The sequence below is a fragment of the Enhydra lutris genome, unplaced genomic scaffold (genome assembly GCF_002288905.1).
Source record: "Enhydra lutris kenyoni isolate GAN:26980312 unplaced genomic scaffold, ASM228890v2 scaffoldscaffold16, whole genome shotgun sequence".
Classification (NCBI taxonomy): domain Eukaryota; kingdom Metazoa; phylum Chordata; class Mammalia; order Carnivora; family Mustelidae; genus Enhydra; species Enhydra lutris.
In genome coordinates, this window is record NW_019154100.1 from 22,586,925 (window position 1) to 22,608,122 (window position 21,198).

At 44.1% G+C, this 21,198-nt stretch overlaps 1 protein-coding gene across 1 annotated transcript in view; it reads left to right on the plus strand.

Annotated features, from left to right (window-relative positions):
* Positions 1 to 21,198, plus strand: part of LOC111147239 (dynein axonemal heavy chain 11) — a 320,049-nt gene that overhangs the window by 229,919 nt on the left and 68,932 nt on the right. The window contains exons 62-63 of the mRNA XM_022503160.1: positions 5,147 to 5,281; positions 10,210 to 10,380. Coding sequence (XP_022358868.1) covers positions 5,147 to 5,281; positions 10,210 to 10,380 — 306 coding nt within the window. The remainder of the gene's footprint in view (positions 1 to 5,146; positions 5,282 to 10,209; positions 10,381 to 21,198) is intronic.

The window sequence follows — 21,198 nt, forward strand, 5'->3', positions numbered from 1 at the left end:
GAATCCCAGGGATAACTAGGCTGAGAAAGGTATTCCTGGGAAAGAATAAAGAAAAAGAAGGAAATGGAGTTGTTGTACTTGAGGAAACTCAATAGGCCAGAACCCGAAGGAAGACGAGCATTCGGGGGAAGGTTGGGAATTGCACGGAGTGACCAGGAACAAACGTGCACAGAGGAGCAAAGGCCTTCTTAGACTTCTCTGCTACAGAATTTAAATGTTACCAGACAAGTGAAATTGGACATTTTGAAAGATTTTAATAGGCTGGTGATGTGATCAAACTACCTTTTAAACAACTGAGTAGGGCAGGAGGGTGGGAAGTGCCCGGAGGCAGGAAGACAAGTCTGAGGCCCACAGTGGGTCCCTGTAGGGTCTCCACTAAGGCAGGAGCAACGGCGAGGGAGAGAGCGAGGTGGCTGGCTGGCTGGCTGATGGCAGGTGGAGAGGGGGCAGGGACCTGAAGAGGGCTACTGAGCCCACGGTGCCCTGCACGGAGATGATGAGACTGTCCAACTCTGGCAACCTGGGGAACGCCCGGGGCTTCAGTTCTGTTTCTATGACACGGTGATTGTAACAGCTGCCTTTCAAGGTGGGCGTTTGTGATCTGTGGCGACCTAGGATCCAGTCTCCCTTCTGGGGGTGATAACAGCCTGAAGTATCTTGGGGAGATGATTCCTCCTCATTGGATACACTCAGGTGGGGCTTTTCCCAGAGGTGTCCTCCTGTTCTCCAGCTAAAGGCTGGATCTACGATCCAAGCTTTGCCATTTTTCACCTCAGTCTCTAGAATTTGAACCATGAGCACAAGAATAAAGACAGCTGACAGAGGTCATGCATTTAGAGACAGGGTCCAGGTGAGACTTGGGAGGAATTCCTATTCCTAAGACCCTCAGGAACTCCCGGGAGCCTATTATGTGGTTCTGTGCCTTTTTCCTCCCTAATAGCCTCCTCAGTCTCCATTTCCTTCCCATAAATTCCCTGCAGCTTAAATTAGCTGGGCATGGTTCCTGTTACCCACCCCCACTCCATCTATGACTCGTGCTGCACTGAGATACTGCTCAGTATGTGGTACACAGTCAGTGCCGCATACATGTTAGTTTCTGCTCGTCCTGTGGAAAACCCATGTGTTAGGTGTTGAGCTGTCAGAGCTGGAGTTTGAGGCAGGCCTGGCTCAGGAATGTAGAGTTGAGAACGTGGCTGTGAAGGTTACAGATGTAGGGAGTTGTTGGTCCAGTGGGAGGGTAAAGCATAAGGAGTGGGAGCCGAGGCTAGACCTCGGGGAGGATGTTCCCGTCGCAGAGTGAATCCTGCCATGGGTCCCTGAGCAGGTGAACTCAGCAGCCATGGTAGTCCTAGAGTCTGGGGCTCACAGTAGCCGGGCAGCGCGTAAGCCCAGCTTCTTACAGAATGAGGCCAGAATTAGACCTGCTTGTGTCTGAGGCCACTACTTGTCACTTCGGGGGGAAAAAAAGTCTGCAATGTGGGGGGGTGCACGTGCTAACAGAGAGCACCTCCCAGATATAAGGGCAGGTTCTCCAAAGACAAGGGAGATCATCTTTCCAGAGCAGAACTGGAGGTATTGACTTTTTGAAAATAACAGAAAGGGATTAAATAGGGCCCTCAACTTTACTATTCAATCATTAAAAGATGTCTTCTTTCTGGTCGCTACTTTGATATGATGGCTAATGGCCCCAAAAGTGTTCCTAAGGTGTGGAACATTTCAGCACCTCTCCCAGTCATCCACACCTCGTCCCTGCCCAGCGTGCTGCCGCTCCTACACTTTCCGACCGGCTGTCACTCCGACCGTCACTCCCCGCTCCTGCCCACGTGACTCGCCCATCCTCTCCTCTCCATGCCATCCACATGTATTTCCTGTTACTGTGCCGTCCGTGCTATTCAGTAAATACCCGGTGACTACTGAGATAAAAACAGGCAAACTGTTGATAAACTTAGAGCAAGTGTACTCATTTTAGAAAAACCACCTTCATTGGTCAAAACTTTGTCAACTTGACCAAAGCCTTTAAAAAAAAGTTGCCGTCTGCTGTGAATGGCTTCATGCCGATTGTAAGCAATTTAATGTCCATAGATAAAGGGCTGAGGGTGCCAGCGACATGTGATCCTACATGTAAGACTCTCTTGGGTTGTAGAATTAGTAATCCTTTGGACACAGCCTGCAACTCGCTGAATGAATTGTTCATGTCAGTTGTTTTCAGAAGCCCACAGCAGAGCAGAGGTTCAGTCTCCGTAAGCCTCAGAGCTAAACTTGCGGACGCAGAGAAAAGAAGACAGAGTAGTAATTGAAATGTCTTGATGAAGAATGGGCCCCCTCTATCCCTGTACCACAAATGGATTTCCAAAGAAAAGTTACTAATGCCGTTCCCACCAAGGACAGAGAACCTCAGCGTAGTTGCTATCTGTTGGCACAGGTTAGACGGGTGCGGGAGCCCAAGTGAAATTACAGTTTTTGTTAGCATTGCCTTTGTTTCCCGCAGCCTCTGATTTTGCCTCCCTCCTGGCCTCTCCTCCTGATTTGCCATCTCCTGTTGCTTTCCTCCCTCGCACAGGAGGGACATGTCTGATACTGGCATCTGTGTGGCAGCTCATTCAAACCAGAGTCGTTCTGCATGTTTTTGTTCCTTTTACTCCGATCTCTAGTTTAAGACTAAAAGGTGACCTTTTAGGGAAGGTTGAGCAGAAAAGAACTGGCTGAGTTGGAGTGGAAGAAAAGTGGCGCGTCTCTCAAACATCCAGGAGCTAAGGGGAGCCATAAAGAACATCTGAAGTCCTTCTTCTTGGGGCCCTGGTTCTCCGGGTGTGTTCCCTAAACCACCAGCAGCAGCAGGGTCCCCTGTGAACTCCTTAGAAGGATGGATTCTCAGACCCCACCCCAGACTGACTGAATGAGACACTGTGGTGGGGGACCTCTGGATCTGGGTTTATCAAGCCCCCCAGGTGGTCCTGATACACGCTCAAGTGTGCCAAGCCCTGATTTAGGATAGCTGATAGGCTGCACCCCTTTTTTTCCTCACTCCATTTACTTCTGGAAGCTGAGAGGCCAGGGCCTGTCAAGAACTGTGAAGGAGCCGACATTTGACCCTACTTGCAAGCTAACAAGTTAGCCTGCCACAGTTTTATGGAGGCGGGCGGGAGACCTGACCCAAGGGGGTGAGAGAGCAGAGGACCCCGTGAAGGACAGGGCAGCCAGCAGTACGGATGTTGTGCGTTGGTTCTCTGGCCCCCCAGTCCCCGTGGGAGCTGATGCCGTCCACCATCTTAGTGTCACAGCCAAGAGACATGGCAGGCACAGGAGTCCCGGTCTAAACAGCACAGTGACTGAACTGGCTCAGGCTTTCCCCTGGAAAGAAACCCATCATCATTCTTCTTCCCGCGAGACAGTTCTGTCTTGTGCCCAGGGAGGAACACCGTCTCTGTCTCCCACGCCTATTCGCTATGCAGGTGTCTTAGGAAAGAGAAAAAAAGCAGTCAGAGCTTCCTCACAAGAGACCTAGAAACTACTGTAAGAGACTGTGGTCTCTCGACATCCTGCTCCCCTCCCCAACTTTAGGCGGGCATGGATATAACCATTTTATGTCATAGTTGTGTGTATATTTGGGTCAGCCCTATGAGCTGGGTAACATGACTTCCATTCTGCAGACGGTGAGACCGAGGTGCAGAGAGGTTGTAAGCAGTCCGTGTTGACGGGCCTTCACTGCTAGCGGAGTCTGTGTGAGCATGGGTGGCGAATGCCACAGCTCCCACATGCTCCCGTATTTTATAAAACCACGAGCACTTTGAATAACCTAAAACGGACACTTAAATATTATTTGTTTTAGTCTGATTTATTTATTTATTTTTTTTTATTTGACAGATCACAAGTAGGCAGAGAGGCAGGCAGAGAAAGGGGGGGAAGCAGGCTCCCTGCAGAGCAGAAAACCCGATGCGGGGCTCGTTCCTAGGACCCTGAGACCAAAGGCAGAGGCCTAACCCACTGAGCCACCCAGGTGCCCCTGTTTTAGTCTGATTTCTAACTGGTTCACCTGTTCTCATATATCTGACCTTATTTTGCACCTTAATCTTAAGTCAGACCCGTACATCTTTTTCTTTTAGAGGGGCTGCTTTAATGGCCTAAACTAAATACTGATACGATAATTGGACCATTGACACATATAAGCCATCTCTTCCTTATGAATAGTGTATGTTTGATAGGTTTGCTTACTAAAGTCTCTGAGATTTTGGCACTCACTTACAAAAGCCGTGTTATAATTCTCTGGGATTGTTAGAATTTGGCAGCTAGCAAGAGGCTGTAGTAGGGAGTCCCTGTAGGACTGTACTCTTAGTCAAGGGGGGTTTTTTTTGGCTATCAGTAACAGAAACCTACTTAGAAAACCTTAAGCCAAAAAAGGAGCTGAGGATGAGTCACAGACTCTGAGGGAAAGAAGTGTGAGCTGGTCTCGGGAGCAGAGATCCAGGAAACGGGAGGCTGCCGTGAATGTCTGTTAGTGTCTCTCCAGAGCCTTGTGACTTCTATTGCTGCCCTTTCTTTCTCTTTCTACAGCTTGGTTGTCCCCTGCTTTCTTGTGTGCCTAGTGGAACAAGGTCCCTCTCCAAATGAAACCCTCCAAAATGTGCACCTCTTTCCTGGTCTTTTGATGCTAAAGGCAGTGACATACCTCTGAGTTTCAGTGGCCTATTTCCAGATACAATCTGATTCATGGCCCAGGCTGGGTCAGGTTGCTGAGGTCTGGAGGGGCTCAGTCATTAACACCCCTCTTTATTGCCTGAGTTATGGATCATTGAAAAATAAGAAAAGAGTCAGGAGGTGGAGAACCAAAAAATGACCATTATTATGAATAAAGGTGTTACCAGAGGATGAGGCTTCGGTACAAGGGAGAGGAGACATGCACCCAGGGTGTGTGTGAGTCTGGAGGGCTCATCCACCACCCCGCACTCCCCCCAACAACCCCCGCCAGTGGCTGTGTGCACTCTGCTTAGTGCAGAAGGCAGGCAAAATATGTATGCTTACAGGGGCAAAGGTCAAGGAGGCTGGGAGGCTGGTTCCATTGACCTGAAGGTAGTAGATGCTTCACGATGATTATATTATTTCCATTTTACCTAACAGTGGCTCACAAGCTAATTTTCACTCTTACCAGGATTTGGATCGACATCTGAGCAGACTTACAGCTTCATTTGAAAAAGCAATTGCCAAGAAAGTCCAATGTCAAGAAGAGGTGAACCAAACTCACAAAACTATTGAACTAGCCAATAGACTTGTGAAGGAACTTGAGGCAAGTTGACCTTTTCTTCCAAAATTCCAGCTAAAATTTTGAGATCACCCTTTTTTTTTTTTTTTTTGGATTTTATCTTTACTTGCTGTCAATAATAAGTAAATAGACCCGGAATCAATAGTGAAAGGAAATAATCAGCCTTCGTACCATAGTTACAGCTGACCGAAAGGGAGAAGTGATGGGTTCTCTGCATTTTTAGTAGGGAGCCAGGAACTCAGTGGTTTTCTGAGATATGTTAGAAACTGAGGACAGGTGTTGGGTAGCTGTGGGACTGAACTGTTGTCTGATCCTTTTAATAGACATTTGCAACCAAGTGGTACCATCAAAACGTTTTTTAAAACCGAGTCTGCTTTGTTGGTTGGCTTTTTCCTCCTGTGACATGCTTTGACAAGTGACTGACATATTAATGTTAATAGTTATCCTATTAAATGAAGATTTTTTAAAAGATTTTTATTATTTTAGATAGAGGGTATAGCGGGGGTGGGGGGGACAGAGGGAGAAGGAGAAAGACCAACAGGATGTGCATGGGCCCGACGCAGAGCTTGATTTCACAACCCTGAGATTATGACCTGAGCTGAAATCAAGAGTCAGATGTTCAACTGAGCCACCCAGGGGCCACTATTGAATAAAGGTTTTTGAAACAATTCTTATTAAATTTCTCCTGTTCGAACACAAGTGGTAGAAGAACATATAGCCTTTGTCCTCAGGAAGTCCAGATTTTATTGACTCTCCAATGTATAGTATCTTCATATAATAGATTATTATTTGACCATAGAAAGGATTGAGGTCTTGGTACGTATTACAACATGGATGAATCTTGAAAATATAAAATAAGTGGAAACAGGTGAAAGAAGAGACAAAATGCCACAGGTTGCATGATTCCATGTATAGGAAATGTCCAGAGGGGAAAAAGCTACTGAGACAGCAGATGAGCTGTTGCTGGGGGCTGGAGTAACTGCCAGCAGGTATAGAGGTCGTCCATTGTGTGAGAGAAACATGCTCAAATTAGTGAGAATTATCAAACAAGTCTGTGAATACGTGAAAAACCACTCAGTGATGTACTTTACAGGGTGAATATCACAATATGTGAATTAAGTCTCAATAAAGCTGCTGTTTTTATTTGAGTGCTACCTAAGAGTATATAACTAAACTATTAGAAATGCATTGAACTGAAAGTGATAGAAAAGTTAAGATTAATAGTGGCTTGAACAAATGGGAATTTATTTTTCACATACTGCAAAAAAAAAAAAAAAATTGCATGGGTAGACCGTTACCATTGTTGATTCGGGGAGTTGGTGGTCAGACAATGAATCTCTTTTTACCTTTCTGCTTCTCCATGCTTAGCACGCAGTCCTTCGCTCTCCTGCATTCTGCAGCCCTACAGATGTCCCTACATCCCGAGGGCTGCTATACCTCCAGATTCAAGGGGGAGAGAAAATAATCTGTAGTGGCTGGCTTCTTCTCGTTTTCCATGAAAAACTGAAGTTTTCCTGAGACTTGTCTAGCAGACAGCCATTTACGCCTCTTTAGCCAGAACTGGATTAACCACATCCGCTTCAGAGAAGGCCAGGAAGATGGGAAATGGGGTTATCATCCTCGGCTTTGCCAGTCGCAGTTCATCTCGTGGGGCTGGACCCATCACCACTCTTGAAATTCAGGTTTCTCTTATCCACAAAGGAAGGAGGATTTGTATCAGGACGAGTTGGGTGGGCGATAGCCTAACTTTTAAAGTCGACTTCAAAACAAATCTAATTAAAATTTCCTACAAACTTGAACTCAGCACCTCTCTGACACTCATGGTTCATGGTACATCAGTTCAGGGTCCGTTCTGCAAAATCCGTTCTTTGCGTTCCATCTCAGTACTTACAAGTCTGTTCTTCCAGGAGTCACAGCACAAAGCTGTGGACTCACTCTCGAGGTTTTGTTCTCTTTCTCACGACCCACACCCATTCCATCAGCATAAGGGCTGTACCTTCGAGTCCATTCCACATCCCAGCCTTGTCCCCCACACTAGTCCAGGCCACCCACTCCTTAGCTCTGGAGGATTGCCCCCCAAAGTCCACGCCCCTTGTCGCAGCTAAGTAATTAAAAAAAATTAAGTTCATCCATGTCTTCCCTCTAATAATTCAGGGAAGTCTCCAATAATTCATTGCCTAAAGTTATAGTCCAAAGGCTTTCACTGATCAGCATGATCCAGCTCCCAGATGCCTCTCTGTCCCTACATCTGTCACCTTCCCTCTAGCTTCTCGTTCACTGGCCTCCTTGCTTGTCCTCATACTCTTAGTCACTCCTATACTTGTGACCTTTGCCTTTTTCCTTCACATGGCTTACACATTTCCAAATAATGACATCAGTAGCTCCCTCACTTCCTTCCAGTGGCTGCTGAAAGTTCTCCTTATTACATGGTTTTGCTCTGCCCATGCACGCGCGCACACACACACACACACACACACACACACACACACACACACACCATAGCTTTTTTTATGGTCTGCTTTATTTTCTTCACAGCATCTCTCATGACATGACACACTTACGGATGAACGTATGTGAGTACATATTCTTACGGGGAGGTCTTTTTTCCCCTGACTAGAATATAAGCTCCACAGGAACAGGAACTCCATCTGTTTTCTGCTCCGCTTGATCCCAAGTAGAGAGAATAATCCTTGGCACGTCATAGGCACCCGTAGATACTTGTTGAATGAATGAGTGGTTGAGTCTGGGGAGCCTCCTGTGTTCAGAAACAAAAAAATTCTGTAGCCCCTGAAGACTTACTCTTCTTAGATCACTTGAGAAATTCCACTGCTCCTAGTGGAGTTTACACCCATTCCCATTGAAAGCGATGTGATTTAAGTAGTTTGAAGGGTTTGCCATTTGTGAGGTACCTAAGAAAACGAAAAAGTGCCATTTGATTAGACTGTTTGCTTGTAGTAGGTTTAAGATGTCCAAAACTTCTCTGAAGGAAAGAACAGTCTCTACCATGTGTCTCTGACACACGGCAGTGTTTTCCAAAGGCTTGGCTTACGCATGATGATTTAGACGAGGAGAGGAAGAAGGTGAAATCATGTTAATCAGCCAAAAAACAAATCACATATATATTTGTATACACACACGCACCTTCTTTTAAGGATTAATTGAAGATGTCAGACCTTTTCCTTTGAGGATAAATTCTTTCTGACTAGAACAGGAGACAGTTAACTTCTGAAAAGCATCAAGACTGATGATTTTGTCTATATAGCATTGACCTGGAAGCTATAGTCTCAACCATTCAGACTAATAAATCAGGCAATTTATATTTAATCATTAACTAACTCCTGAGCTGAACAGCTGTTCAAAATTAGAAATGGGTCACCCCAGCCAGGATGACATTACAGGCAATCTATAATGCATTAGAATAAAATTATAGTGATTTTTAACTGTCTAGAAATTTATTACGGACATGTTCCAACTCTTAAACCCTTGTTAGCCAATGTCAGTAATGATTTATGTTGCGTGGGTGCTATAGTGAAATTATTGACGATTTCAATAGCTAATAAGTCTGTGTTTAGTAAATCTTCAAATTTCAAAGCTGTTTTGGAGAATGAGGTGGGTGCACTTTATTGTTTATCATTTACTATCCAAAGACAACAAAGATGGAGGAAAGGCAAATGAGAAATTTCTCTTCAAAATTAATGGATATACGGTCAGTAGCTGAGGAGGGAAAGTAATGAATTCTCTAATGAGGGCTAAAGAGTTGAAGTTCCTTAGTGTTTGTATGGCTAACTTGGGGCGATCTTTATCAAGCACAGCAAAGAGACAATCTTAAAATAACTCTGATAACCATTCTCACTTGCTAATTTAACAACCTCCGTGATGCGCGTATTATGGTGGCTTGCCGGGGAGCTGGCATTCCAGTCTCTTCTGACATAGATCATTTTTGCTCTCTGAGTGCTGTCTCTCCTCTTTCACAAGCAGAGCTAAATTCCATAGAGTTCTTCTTTGCTTGGACTATCAGATTGCTTACTTCTTTCAGTACCTATTAATTTGCACGTTCTCAGGATGTGATGCTCATTTTAGTATGCACTGAAACGGTGAGTTAGTGAGCTCTCCTACAGTCAATCCATAGACATTTACTGCAGTTTTATTTAAATCCAATAGTAAGGCAGCTTCATATTTAACTTAGAAATCTGATTAAATGACCATCCAACTAGATAAAAGGACTTCAACAGCATTCTTTGAGTGTATTGTCTTCAAGACTGGTGAAACCCTCCTGATTTCATATATATATGTGTGTGTGTGTGTGTGTGTGTGTGTGTGTGTGTTTTTAACATGGACTCTATAGGCTCTTTCACGAAGAGAGTGATTATATTAGAGAAATAACCCGAGTTTAGTAACTACCAGCATTATTCTTTAGTTAATAGCATCTAGGATAGGTGGCTCTTAAAGCTTTGCTTTTGAATTAATGAATGCAAGTGGTGTTGGTCATTTTTCGTTTATCTCTAATCAGCTGACAGCAGTATGTTTAAAACGATGTTTGCTCAGGGCAGTGGAGTACCATTGGTGCAAAGCAGGAGGAAGGCAGAGCCACTAGGCTGCCATCAAAAATTCTAATGTCACTTGGGATTGGCCAAAGCTCTTGGTCCTCCACGCTCAGAGGGATAGGGAAGTGACTGTCAGCTTTGAAGAAAGAGAGCATCTGACAGGAGATGGGAAAGATCTAATGCCATATTGCAGGAAACTGCACTAAAGGGAGTATGAGAGTCCCCTTCCTTCCTAATGATGGCTCTCAGACATGAGGAAGATGATGATAGTCATGAAATCCAGTTCTGTTCCTTCTCAAGGCTTTGCAGAAGGACGTAGACCAAAACAGAGCTGTAAGGTGGTCACGGTAAACATTTGTTGAGTTGGTGTTCACTCTGCAATTACATCTGAGTAATTTTACCTTTCAGTCTGAGAAGATTCGCTGGGGTCAGTCTGTTAAATTGTTTGAAGCTCAGGAGAAGACCCTCTGTGGAGACGTTCTCCTGACGGCAGCCTTTGTGTCTTATGTCGGACCCTTTACAAAACCGTATCGCCAGGAACTGGTAGACTTCAAGTGGGTTCCCTTTCTCCAGCACAAGGTAAGCTCACTTCCTTACCTTGGAAGCATTTGGAAGCAGCAGACAAATCAGTATGCATAACAGGCTCTTTTGTACCTCTACCATGACCCTCTGACTGATGGGAAATTCCCGTAGAGAGAGACATTCCTTGTGTGTCGCAGTGTTTCTTGTTTAAATGATGCTTTCAACAGAGAGATGAAAAAGAGTAAATTACTTTTTATAAACTCTTGCAAAACTGCTTTTAACAAAACTGATAACGGAAATCAAATTGGGGTTATTCTGATGGAATAACAGGAAGTTTTTCTTTCTTCTTCCTGACATGATGGGTTATTTGTTAAAGACTCTCTTTTCACACCTACCTTCAGATAAAAAGTGAGCATTTTGTATGCACGTATAAAAATAACGCCTCCTAAATCTAAAAATCCAAAACCACAAGCGAAGTGAAATCACAGATTTGGAAGATGTGAAATCATCTAGTTCATGATTGTCCTTGTACAAAAGAGGAAACTGAGTCGCAGAAGTGTAAGTGACTAAGGTCGTGTAGAAGAGGAGGTTAGTCCTCCTGAATCCACGCCCGTGTTCACTCTGCAACACTGTGTCAGCTCAGTTGACAAAAGCCCTTAAGATATCCTTACATCTCTGAATATTAACATTCTGCATTAGTAATAATAATAATAATAATAATAATAATAATTCTGCCTCACTTTTCACAATAGTTGTTTCCATGACATAAAGATATGTCAGTGGCACTTGCACAGATGAAATAAAATGATGGAGGGAAAGTTCACTATAAAGGCATTCCGTAATTGATAATTTTAGAGGAATAGTCCTTTTGTAATGATTTAATATACCTGTGGTATCGAACAGCTGTAATATCGAAGATTTTTAGAAGGAGTTTGTCTCTACTACTTCCCAAAAGTGCAAGGCTTTTCTTTAAGTATTTCTGCCCTGACATAGGCTTTTACATAAGAACACAGAGCCTCCTGCTGAGACCGTCCAACTCTGACTGTGTCATGGGCTTCAGAGTATCAGCTGCCTGACTCTGCTCGTGCCCTTTTTCTTGGTTTCGTCTTCACCAGACTTCGGTCCTCTGTACGGGTGTCTTGGCCTGCATCATCCCGTGACTAATTCAGAGTGACAATTGTCCTCTTACGTGGTCCTCTCTGCATTCTCCATCATTCACAGAGCTTTCTCATTCTTTCCAAAGCTGTAGGGAAATTCACCTTCATCTCGAGCTGTCCGAACTCTTGAACTTCACCTTGTCTTCTTATTGTCACAATTCCTCTTCGCTTTGGGGGCATGTTGTAGTCCTGGCAGTTGGAACTTAAGCTCCCAGTCATTTTACAGTGTTTAAGTTGGAAATGTGCCTTCTCAAGTTTAACTTTATAATCGGTCTTAAGTCGCTGGTAGAGCATCATTTAGTGTGTGTGTTTCTAGGAAGTTTCCTGTCAACCCATGTGTATTTTCGCACTTAGTTAAAAGCCCAAATGTTACATAAAGTCTTGTTTTGAAGAAGTCATACAAATAAAACAAGAGAATTGATTGACTTCCCCAAAATGTCTCAAACATGCTAAACCTAGCCCCAAAGCAGAACAGCAGTTTTCTGATGCTGTACGCTGTACACATACTCATTTTAACCGTGGGCCTGTGAAGCCCGTGGCCCCACAAGTCTCCGCAGGGAGCCTCACGCCTGTTTCCCATCCTCTCCACGCTCTCTCCTGCCCTCCTGAGCGCACAGGTACCGTGCAGACCGAGAAGCGGGCCCTGAGATGTGACCAGCTCACGCTTGCACATATCTCCAGGCACAACTATGCTAAAGGAAGAAGATGCTTCCAAATTATATGAATGACGTTCCTTTGGAAGAGTCCTCTCTGTCTCTAAGACAGCTGGCACAAAGTGCCCCCGAAAACCTAACAAAGGGCTGTCCGTCTGGAAAGAGGGTTCCAGTTTCCAAGCTAGTTAACCCTGCCTCCTTCTAGATCCAGTCACAGCAAGGTGGGAAGATCATCACATCCATGCAAAACCTGTGCCGGGGCCAAGAGGAGCTAAAATCGCTTAAGAATGTGCATTTTTAAATTACTTTTCCTCCAAAAGTGTTTCTTCATCCTCTCCTCTCAAGAAGCCAGTGTTGTTATTTCTTCTCATTACATTAGGGTGGCTTCTGGAGCTCCACGTGCCTGTAGGTAACTGTCCCCTAAGTGTCTCTGACTTGTCAGTTTGGTTCGGCTATCCTGGGGATTCAGAGGGTTCGTAAGTTAACCCGTCAGCAAGTGACTATGGTTGTGATTTTTAAAACCTGCAAACCAAGCATGGCATTTATTAATGATCCGTTGACATAGGTAAGGTGACCTTGGAAGGAACCCTTTTATAAAGCAGGTCAGCCATCCTTAATCCTTCCTAGAAATGAAGACTTCATGTTCTAAATGATCAATTCTCCCCAATTTCATAAATAAATTTAATTCCATTTGAGTCAAAACTCTGGGGGTGGAATTATATTTTTACTTGACCCAGTGGTTCCAAAGTTTGTTGAAAGAATATGTTTTTGAAATCACCAAGGTAATTTTGGAATAGAACAGTAAGAAAGCACTTGTCCTTCGAGATAGTAAAATATGTTCTAAAACGACAATAATTACAACAAGGTGGTTCTGAAGGGGAACTGGAAAAGTATAATCGAGTTCAGAACTGATCTAGGATGTCAAGAGACATCCTACAAACATATGTCCCCCGTGATACCAATGCTCATACCATGTCTTCGCTCCTGATGCTGTAAGAGGAACAGCTGACACTTGTATCTAAGAGTGATCCTCTGGGTTTCTACTAGTTTCCATCTCCTTTCCCTTCCCCAAGAATAATGCCAGAGCAGTTTTCCACTCTCCTCAGTTCTTCCCTCCCTGCTAATTCATGACTAGATCATTGCCACCGGCGTGAACATACGTAGTTATTTCTCCCATCAAACAAGATACACCCAACACATTTCTCTTGACCCCTCCCGGCCCTTCCAGCTACTCTTCCATTTCTCTACTCTCATTTACAGTAGTCACTTCAGAAGAGTCATCTGCAGTCACTGTCTCCAAGTCCTTCCTCCATTTTCTGAATCACTCTGGACAGGCTTTTGTCCCTACCACTCCACCAAGCCTCCTCTGGGGTAGTTTTGCTTCCACGTTGCTAAGTCCAGTGGTTTGTTTTCCATTCTCATCATACTTGCCTCTCAGCTGCACCTGATGTAATCAGTACCCACCCCCCCGCCGTCCTTCCATCAGTACCTTCTCTACTTGATTCCAAGCCCTCCCCTTTCCCCGTCTTATTCCTACCTCACTGACCAATCCTTCTTGGGCTTCGTTACATTTTTCCTCTTCTCCCCACCTTTAACGGTGAAATTCCCGGACTTTACTCTTTGAGCTGCTTTTCACCAGTTCCTGGCTTTAAATGTCCCTGGTACGTCAGTAATTCGCAAAAGTGTATCTGTGGCTCAGACCTGGCAGCTTCACTCCTGTGCCTGAAAGATGTCCACATACAGCGCATCCCAACTGAAATCCCACCTTCCCCCCACAACCCCTTCTACCCAAATACTCCCAACTGGTTGAACAGCAGCTCGAGCCCCACATGATCACCTTCCTGTAGCACTCGTATCCACTCCATCTAGGAAATTCTGTAGGCTACGCCTTCAGTGTCTGTTCAGAATCTGACCAGTTTTCCCCACCTACTCTGCTCCCATCCTGGGCCAAACGCCCATCCCTCTCTTGAGTGACTGCAGAAATCTCCTAATCTCCTAAACTGCTCCTCCTGTTGCTGCATGTGTTGCTCTGCTCCAAATCTGATCTCAGTGTATCAGCCAGTGTGATCAGTTACCAGGGCAAGTCAGAGAAAGTGAATTTTCTTTGAAAATCCCTCTGATGACCCCACCCCACCACTGTACTTCAAGCAAAAGCTAGAAATCCTGGAAAGTGTTATAAAACCCTCTAGGATTTTGCCCCTTACTCTCGTTATCTCGCTTTCTATTATTCTTTTCCTCACTGCCCTGCTGCAGTCACACGGGCCACCTTTCTTGAATACACAGGTGTGTTCCAACAACTGCAGGCCCTTTGCTCCAGCTCTCAACTCTGCTTAAAGTCTTCTCTCAGGACATACAAGTATCTCTTTCCCATCCATCAGGGCTTTGTTCAAATAACATCTTCAGATCCCTGGATAGGATTATAACCTCTATCCCTCAGCATGCCTCCTCCCACTCCATTTTTTTCACCATAACATTTGCCACTTTCTAATATGTTGTTTCATTTATTCATTTGATGTGGTTAATAGCTTTCCTCTCCCTCAACTGTGGTGTAAGATCCACAGAAGCAAGGATTTTGTATGGTTTTTTTAACTACTCTATGCTGAAATGGCACCCGGAACATCATAAATGCTCGGTATATCTCTTCATTGAGATGTGAGTTACATACCATACAGTTCACCCATTTAAGTATACACTTCAGTAGTGTTAGTGTATTCACAGAGTTGTACAACCATCATCACAGTCCATTCTAAAACATTTTCATCACCCTCAGAATAAACCCCATATCCGTTAGCTCCAATCACCCCTTCCTCTCCAGGCTTAGACAGTCACCAGCCTAATTTAGGTCTCCACAGATTTGCCTGTTCTGAACACTTCCTAAGGATGAACTCACAGAACGTGTGGTATTTGTTGCCTAACTTCTTTTACTTCGCATGTTTTCCAGGTTCATCCATGATATATGTAGCCTGTATCAGGGCATTCATTGCTTGTTAAGCCTGAATTATATCCTATTATATGAATGTACCACATTTTACTTACACATTCATCAGTTAGTGGGCATTTGGGTTGCTTCTTTTTTTTGATTATTATGAAAAATACTGCTGTGAACATTAGGGTTATTTGTGTGAGGTTTTTTGCATAGACATGTTTATTTCTCTTTGGTACATAGGCAGGAGTGAGGTTGGTTTTTTTTGTTTGTTTGTTTGTTTTTTTAATAGGCTGCATGGTAGCTCTTTGTTTGATCCTTTGAGGACCTACCAGACGATCAATATGTATTTTTAAACTAAAGGAATGTATGCTTACATGTACTTTGCATATCAGTGGGGGGAATAATGGAGTTTTCAGTGAATGGTGATTGATCAACTGACCAACCTTTTGGGCAAAATGACAGTTAGCACTTTACTTCATAGCTTCAAGGCAAACAGAAAGAGTTCCAAGTGACTTAGAATGTTAAGTAAGCTTCAAATAATGTAAATACACTGGTATGTCATTAAAGACGGGAAAGTACAGCTGAACAAGACAAATTAATAAGGAGCCATATTATAACCCCCATGTTATAAACGAAGAAACAGAATTTGAATTTTATCATAAGCATCAGGAGTCATTGAAGGATTTTAAGTAGGTCTTTGGTCAGAATTACACATTTGAAAGTTCACAGTGGGCACAGAAAGAACAGTGACTTGGAAGGGGAAGAGACCATTGTTCCTGAGGCCATATGTTACAGTGGCCGTCCGGAAGACTGTGAGCTGAACAAAGTGCTGACGGCAGGCATGGCCAGCAGGGGGGGTGATGCCAGACGAGACAAGGAGGAAACACTAGTAAAACAAAGCCCTGGATTGCCGATGGGCGCAGTGGCGAGATAGGCAGTAGGCGCAGGTGCCATTGCCAGAGATGAAAATTGGTTTGGGAGAAAAGATGGAGGTAACAGAAAGATGACTGCACGGTATCTCTGAAGCATTCACGTGTCAGTGACCAGTAGGAGCTAGATAAGAGCCTTATTGGGTGGAGAGTCAGATTTGAGAGCCATCGATGTGTAGGGAGTTGTTGGAACTGCACTTGGGTGAGATCACGTCAGGGGAGCTTTAGAGTAAAGGGAACTGCCTCAGTGCTGGGAAGTAGAGAAAGATGAAGAAGGAGCAGAGACTAGAGAACACCTCTGGCCATCGTGGTGCCTGGGAGGCAAGAGTATAAACATGGGGATGGTCAGTAATGCTGGAGCCACAGAGACACGTGGGAGGAGAGCTAAGAACTGAAGGTGTCCTCACATATGGAAATGTGAAGGTCTTCTGTGACCACGAAGGTCTGACAAGCCAGAAGCCAGATTGCACTGAGTTACACAGAAAGTGGGAGGTGAAGGAATAGAAGGAAAAGACATTATTCTTGGAGGAATTTGCCTGTGATGGGAAGGAGGTAAGCAGAGTGCCTAGTTAGAGACATAGAGTATGGGTAGGGTTGGTTTTTCAGTGTGAATGAGACGGGAGCATGTTTTCTTGCTTCAGGAGAAGAAAGGGAGAAGGAATTGTGAAGGATAAAAGGGTGAGGAGGGATGAGGCCCTGAAAGTGGGGAGGGACAGGCTCCAGAATAGAGGGAGTAGAATGACCTTCAGATTGGAGAAGCAAGACTCTTTGAGCTTAGGTGGGAGGGAAGCAGACAAAAGTGGCTAGTGGTAGAGATCTGGAGAGAAAGTTGACACATCCACACATACTGATCTCTCTCCTCTCAGGAAGCCAGGGAAATGCAGTACCCCCTGGCCAAAGATGAGCAAGCTGACACCAGGAGGACATGTGTAGGGGGAGTGAAAACATCAAAAATGCCTGTTGAGGGCAACAGGAGGGTAGATGTTAATTGTTGCCAAGCAGCTTAAAGAAACCAAAAATGAGTTTGGAAAAGATAAATGCATAGTCACAGTAATAAAGCTTTCATCAGCAATAAGTGTAAGAGGAAAAAGAAAGGACAAAAGATGTTGAATCCAGCCAGGACAGATAAGCCAGAAGGAAACGAAGGCAGAGAAGGTCATGGGGGCAGGCAGAGGAACAGTTAAGGAATGGAAGGTGCTAATTAGGCTGGAGGAGATGCGAGTGTAGCCAGAAATGTGTGGTTAAAAATATGATAGAGTTTTTCAAAAAATTAAATACAGAATTACCACATGATTCAACAATTCTGCTTATGGGTATATGCCCAAAAGAAGTTAAAGCAGGGACTCAAATACTTGTGTATTTGTTCATAGCAGCATGATTCACAGTAGCCAAAAGGTAGAAGCAATCCCTGTATCCCTCAGTAGATGAGTGGATAAACAAAAGGAGGTGTATACAGATAATGGATTATTATTCAGTGTGAGGAAGGAACTTCTGTCACATGCTACAACATGGATGAACCTTGTAGACATTATGCTGAGTGAAATAAGCCAGTCATGAAAGGACCAGGATTGTATGATTCTACTTACATGAAGTATCTAAAGTAGTCAGATTCACAGAGACAGAAATGACAATGGTAGTCACCCGGAGCTGTGGGAAGAGGGGGCTGGGGAGTTACCAGTTAATGGGCATGGAGTTTCAGTTTGGGAAGATGAAAAATTTGTGGAGAGGAATGGTTGGGATGGTCGCACGACAGTGTGAATGTACTTACAGCCATTGAACTGGACACAGAAAAATGGTTAAAATGGCAAATTTTGTGTTATAAATATTTTACTGTAATAAAAAAATGTAGGTAAGAGACTAAGTATCTTAGTACCATTGGTTAGAGTAAGTATTGTGTTTAAAGGTGAGAGATAGACAGTCATGTTTAATCAAGTGGGGATTAGACATTTAGATTTCGGTGAAATGATTTCAGATTATTAGGTGGTCTGGGACAGCGGTTGTCATCTAAAGAAGGAGATAGTGTAACGCCTGATCAGAAACATGTCACGCTCATTGGAGGTGGAGTGTGTGGGGAATCCAGGGATAGGGATATTGGGTCATCCTCCTCGGTGGTCCTGTTACTTTCCTCTCCCTCCGCCTTTTCATCCAGAGTGCTGGAGGGGAAAGAGAGTGCAGAGTTTTGGCCTGAAGGATGTCAAGGCCAGAGATTAGATTCATCATCTATATGGGAATTGATGTTGTCACAGATCGGTAGCAAAACTTAGAAAGGCAAGAAAGACTCGTAGCTACGTCCTTGATAATTAATATGAGGAGACACATAAAGGATTGTATAACTGGACTCCATGAGCCTCAGAGGTGGCATTTTTTATTAAAGAATGGTAGCAGTGGTCTTGGAATGACCTGTAGGGAAGTAAGAAGAATGACAACTATTTTCCTACACATGTGTTGAGTCTGAGAGTATTAAGAAAACAGTCTACTTTAGAAAGCCCTGAAGTGAAGTAAGACCTAAGGGAAGCCATTCTTGCCCCCCAGCCTCATGCTGAAATTATGTGGGTGTGAACTTTTAAAATATAGTGATGTTGGTTAAAGTTGAGTCATTAGTGATGGGAGACTACACGTTGGCAGCGTTTGAAAGCTCTGGCACATTCTAAAATGCAGCATGGGGTTGAGAACCATTGCCTTAGGTGAGAGCTGGTATTTTGGTGAAAATGAGTGGGTAGTGGGAGCAAGGTGATTTGGTCCAAATGGGATCAGGCTACTAAAGGGCCTGTGGGAAGGGTTGTCAGAATGTGCAGTGTCAGGGGCATGAGTCTGGAGGATGGATGGGGAAGAACAGCATAGCAGGGACTGAAAGGACAGGGACAGTGGCATATGTGGCCTGGAGGATCCAAATTAAACTGTTACTCAAAATTGCTTTCTTCCAAAGAGTAGCTCAGAGAGCGGTGACCCAACAAGACAGGGGTAGTAGTCATACATGGCCTGTGGGTCTAAGAAAAATGTTACCCAGAATTGTTTCCACCCAGAGCTGTTATCCTCTGGCACACGCGACAGAGACCTGGACATGTTTATGGAGGCATTTACAATCTGCTCATCAGTCTGACCTAGCAGTTAACAGACAGAACAAAACAAGGAGTCATTAGTGCTCTTAGCCTCTTTACGCCTCAGTGTCCTAAGCAAAAAGAGACAACCGAAGAGGTCTACTTGCCAGAACTCCTCTAAGTTAAATGAGACATTGAAAAGAGTGAATGTATGTGATAACTTTTGTAAACACTTAAAGCCTTATAAATATTAGTAGTTTTGTCACTGTCTTTTTCGAAGAAATGTGTTTTGTTTCATTGTTTTAATTCAGCAGCCTCACAGTTGTTTAACTGTAATCCCAGTGTAATTGGTGTACAGTGTGATTAGTTTCCGGTGTCCGCATAGTGATTCAACCGTTCTATACGTACCCAGTGCTCATCACAATGACTGTGCTGTTTAACCCCCTCACCTATTTTACCCATCCCCCCACTTCCCCTCCAGTAACCATCAGTTGGTTCTCTGTATTGAAGAGTTTCTTTTTTTTTTTTTTTTTGGCTTGCTTTTTTTTCTTTGTTTGTTTGTTTTATTTCTTAAATTCCATGTAGGAGTGAAATCATATGGTATTTATCCTTCTCTGACTGACTTCTTTCACTCAGCAATACACTGTCTACCCCTATGAATTGAGGTTTATTTCCCCTGCCTAAGCCTAGGTTAAAGTTGATTGTGAGAACGATTCCTATGATTTAAATATCTAAAAAAAAATTCCAGTGAAAAAATTTCTTGATGTACTCCCGCAACTATTTGCACACAGTGCTATCAAGAAAATATCCTGAAATTTGTGTCTGAAAATTTCAGTGTCAAAGTCTCACACAGCAGTCGGGATCCTCTTTGGTGTGAGCTACCTGCTCTCTTTCCCCTAGTAGATGAAAATGATCATTTAAAAAGGGAGAGGGAAGGTTCTCTTTGATCCCCTGCACTCAACTGTGCACCCAGTAGGTGCTCAAGCAATTCAAACTGTGGAATTTGGACACAAGATCTACATGTGTACTGTCTCCTATTCCTTGTAGCATCAGAAATTCAAGTTATTTAAAGCCTCCAGTTGTTACAAGTCGTTTCCCTTAAGTCAAAGTTAAGAAGTTAAAGCTGCAGACTCCTTGCTAATAGGAGGATGCTTGTTCTAAAAGATAGCGATTTTCTCTTTTCTCGTGTCTTTGAGAAAACTGTGTGTCAGTCCCAAGGCTTGTTGGTAGGAGATGGAGTTTATTGCTAAGATAACATTGTAGTCAGAGATAGTAGGACTATTGTGCTACCTTCTCTAGAGATAGTGACATGAATTGCCTCGCAGCTCTACTATAAGAATCCTGCCAGCTCTACTATAAGAATCCTGCCGCCATTTTCTTTGCTGCAGATCCCTGGCCAACCAGTAAGTCTTGATTCCAGCTGCTGCTACACCCCAGCCCCCGACCCCCGGCCCCTGGCCCACTCTATGTAGGGCTCTTACTGCCCTCTCTAATGAAGGCATGTTTCCATGTTAGCCCCTCACCCAGCCACATGGGGTTTAGTACATAGGAGGTGCTCCATAAATATTTGGTGGTGGGTGACCGAATGAAGAAATTCTTTAATAAATTCCCTTCTATAGTCTTGTGTATTTTTTGTAAAGTCCACTTTTGTAAAGAATGATCCTTATTCTTTAAACAGATGTTGGGGGGGCGCCTGGGTGGCTCAGTGGGTTAAAGCCTCTGCCTTCAGCTCAGGTCATGATTCCAGGGTCCTGGGATCAAGCCCCACATCGGGCTCTTTGCTCAGCAGGGAGCCTGCTTCCTCCTCTCTCTCTGACTGCCTCTCTGCCTACTTGTAATCTCTGTCTGTCAAATAAATAAATATAAATAAATAAATAAATAAACAAACAAACAGATGTTGGGGAACCTGGGTGGCTCAGTCAGTTCTGAGCATCTAACTTGTAATTTCAGCTCAGGTCATGATCTCAGGGTTGTGAGATCAACAACTCCCCCCCCAACCCCCATGGCCCCCCGCAGGACTCTGCACTCAGCAGGGAGTTTGCTTCTCTTCCTCTGCCCTCTGCCCCTCCCCTCCCAACCTCCCTCATGCTAGATACATGAGGCTGTCATCTCAGTCCCTGGGCAGAGAATTCATCCCGTCAACCTGCCCACAGAAGAGAAGTCATCTCTTGG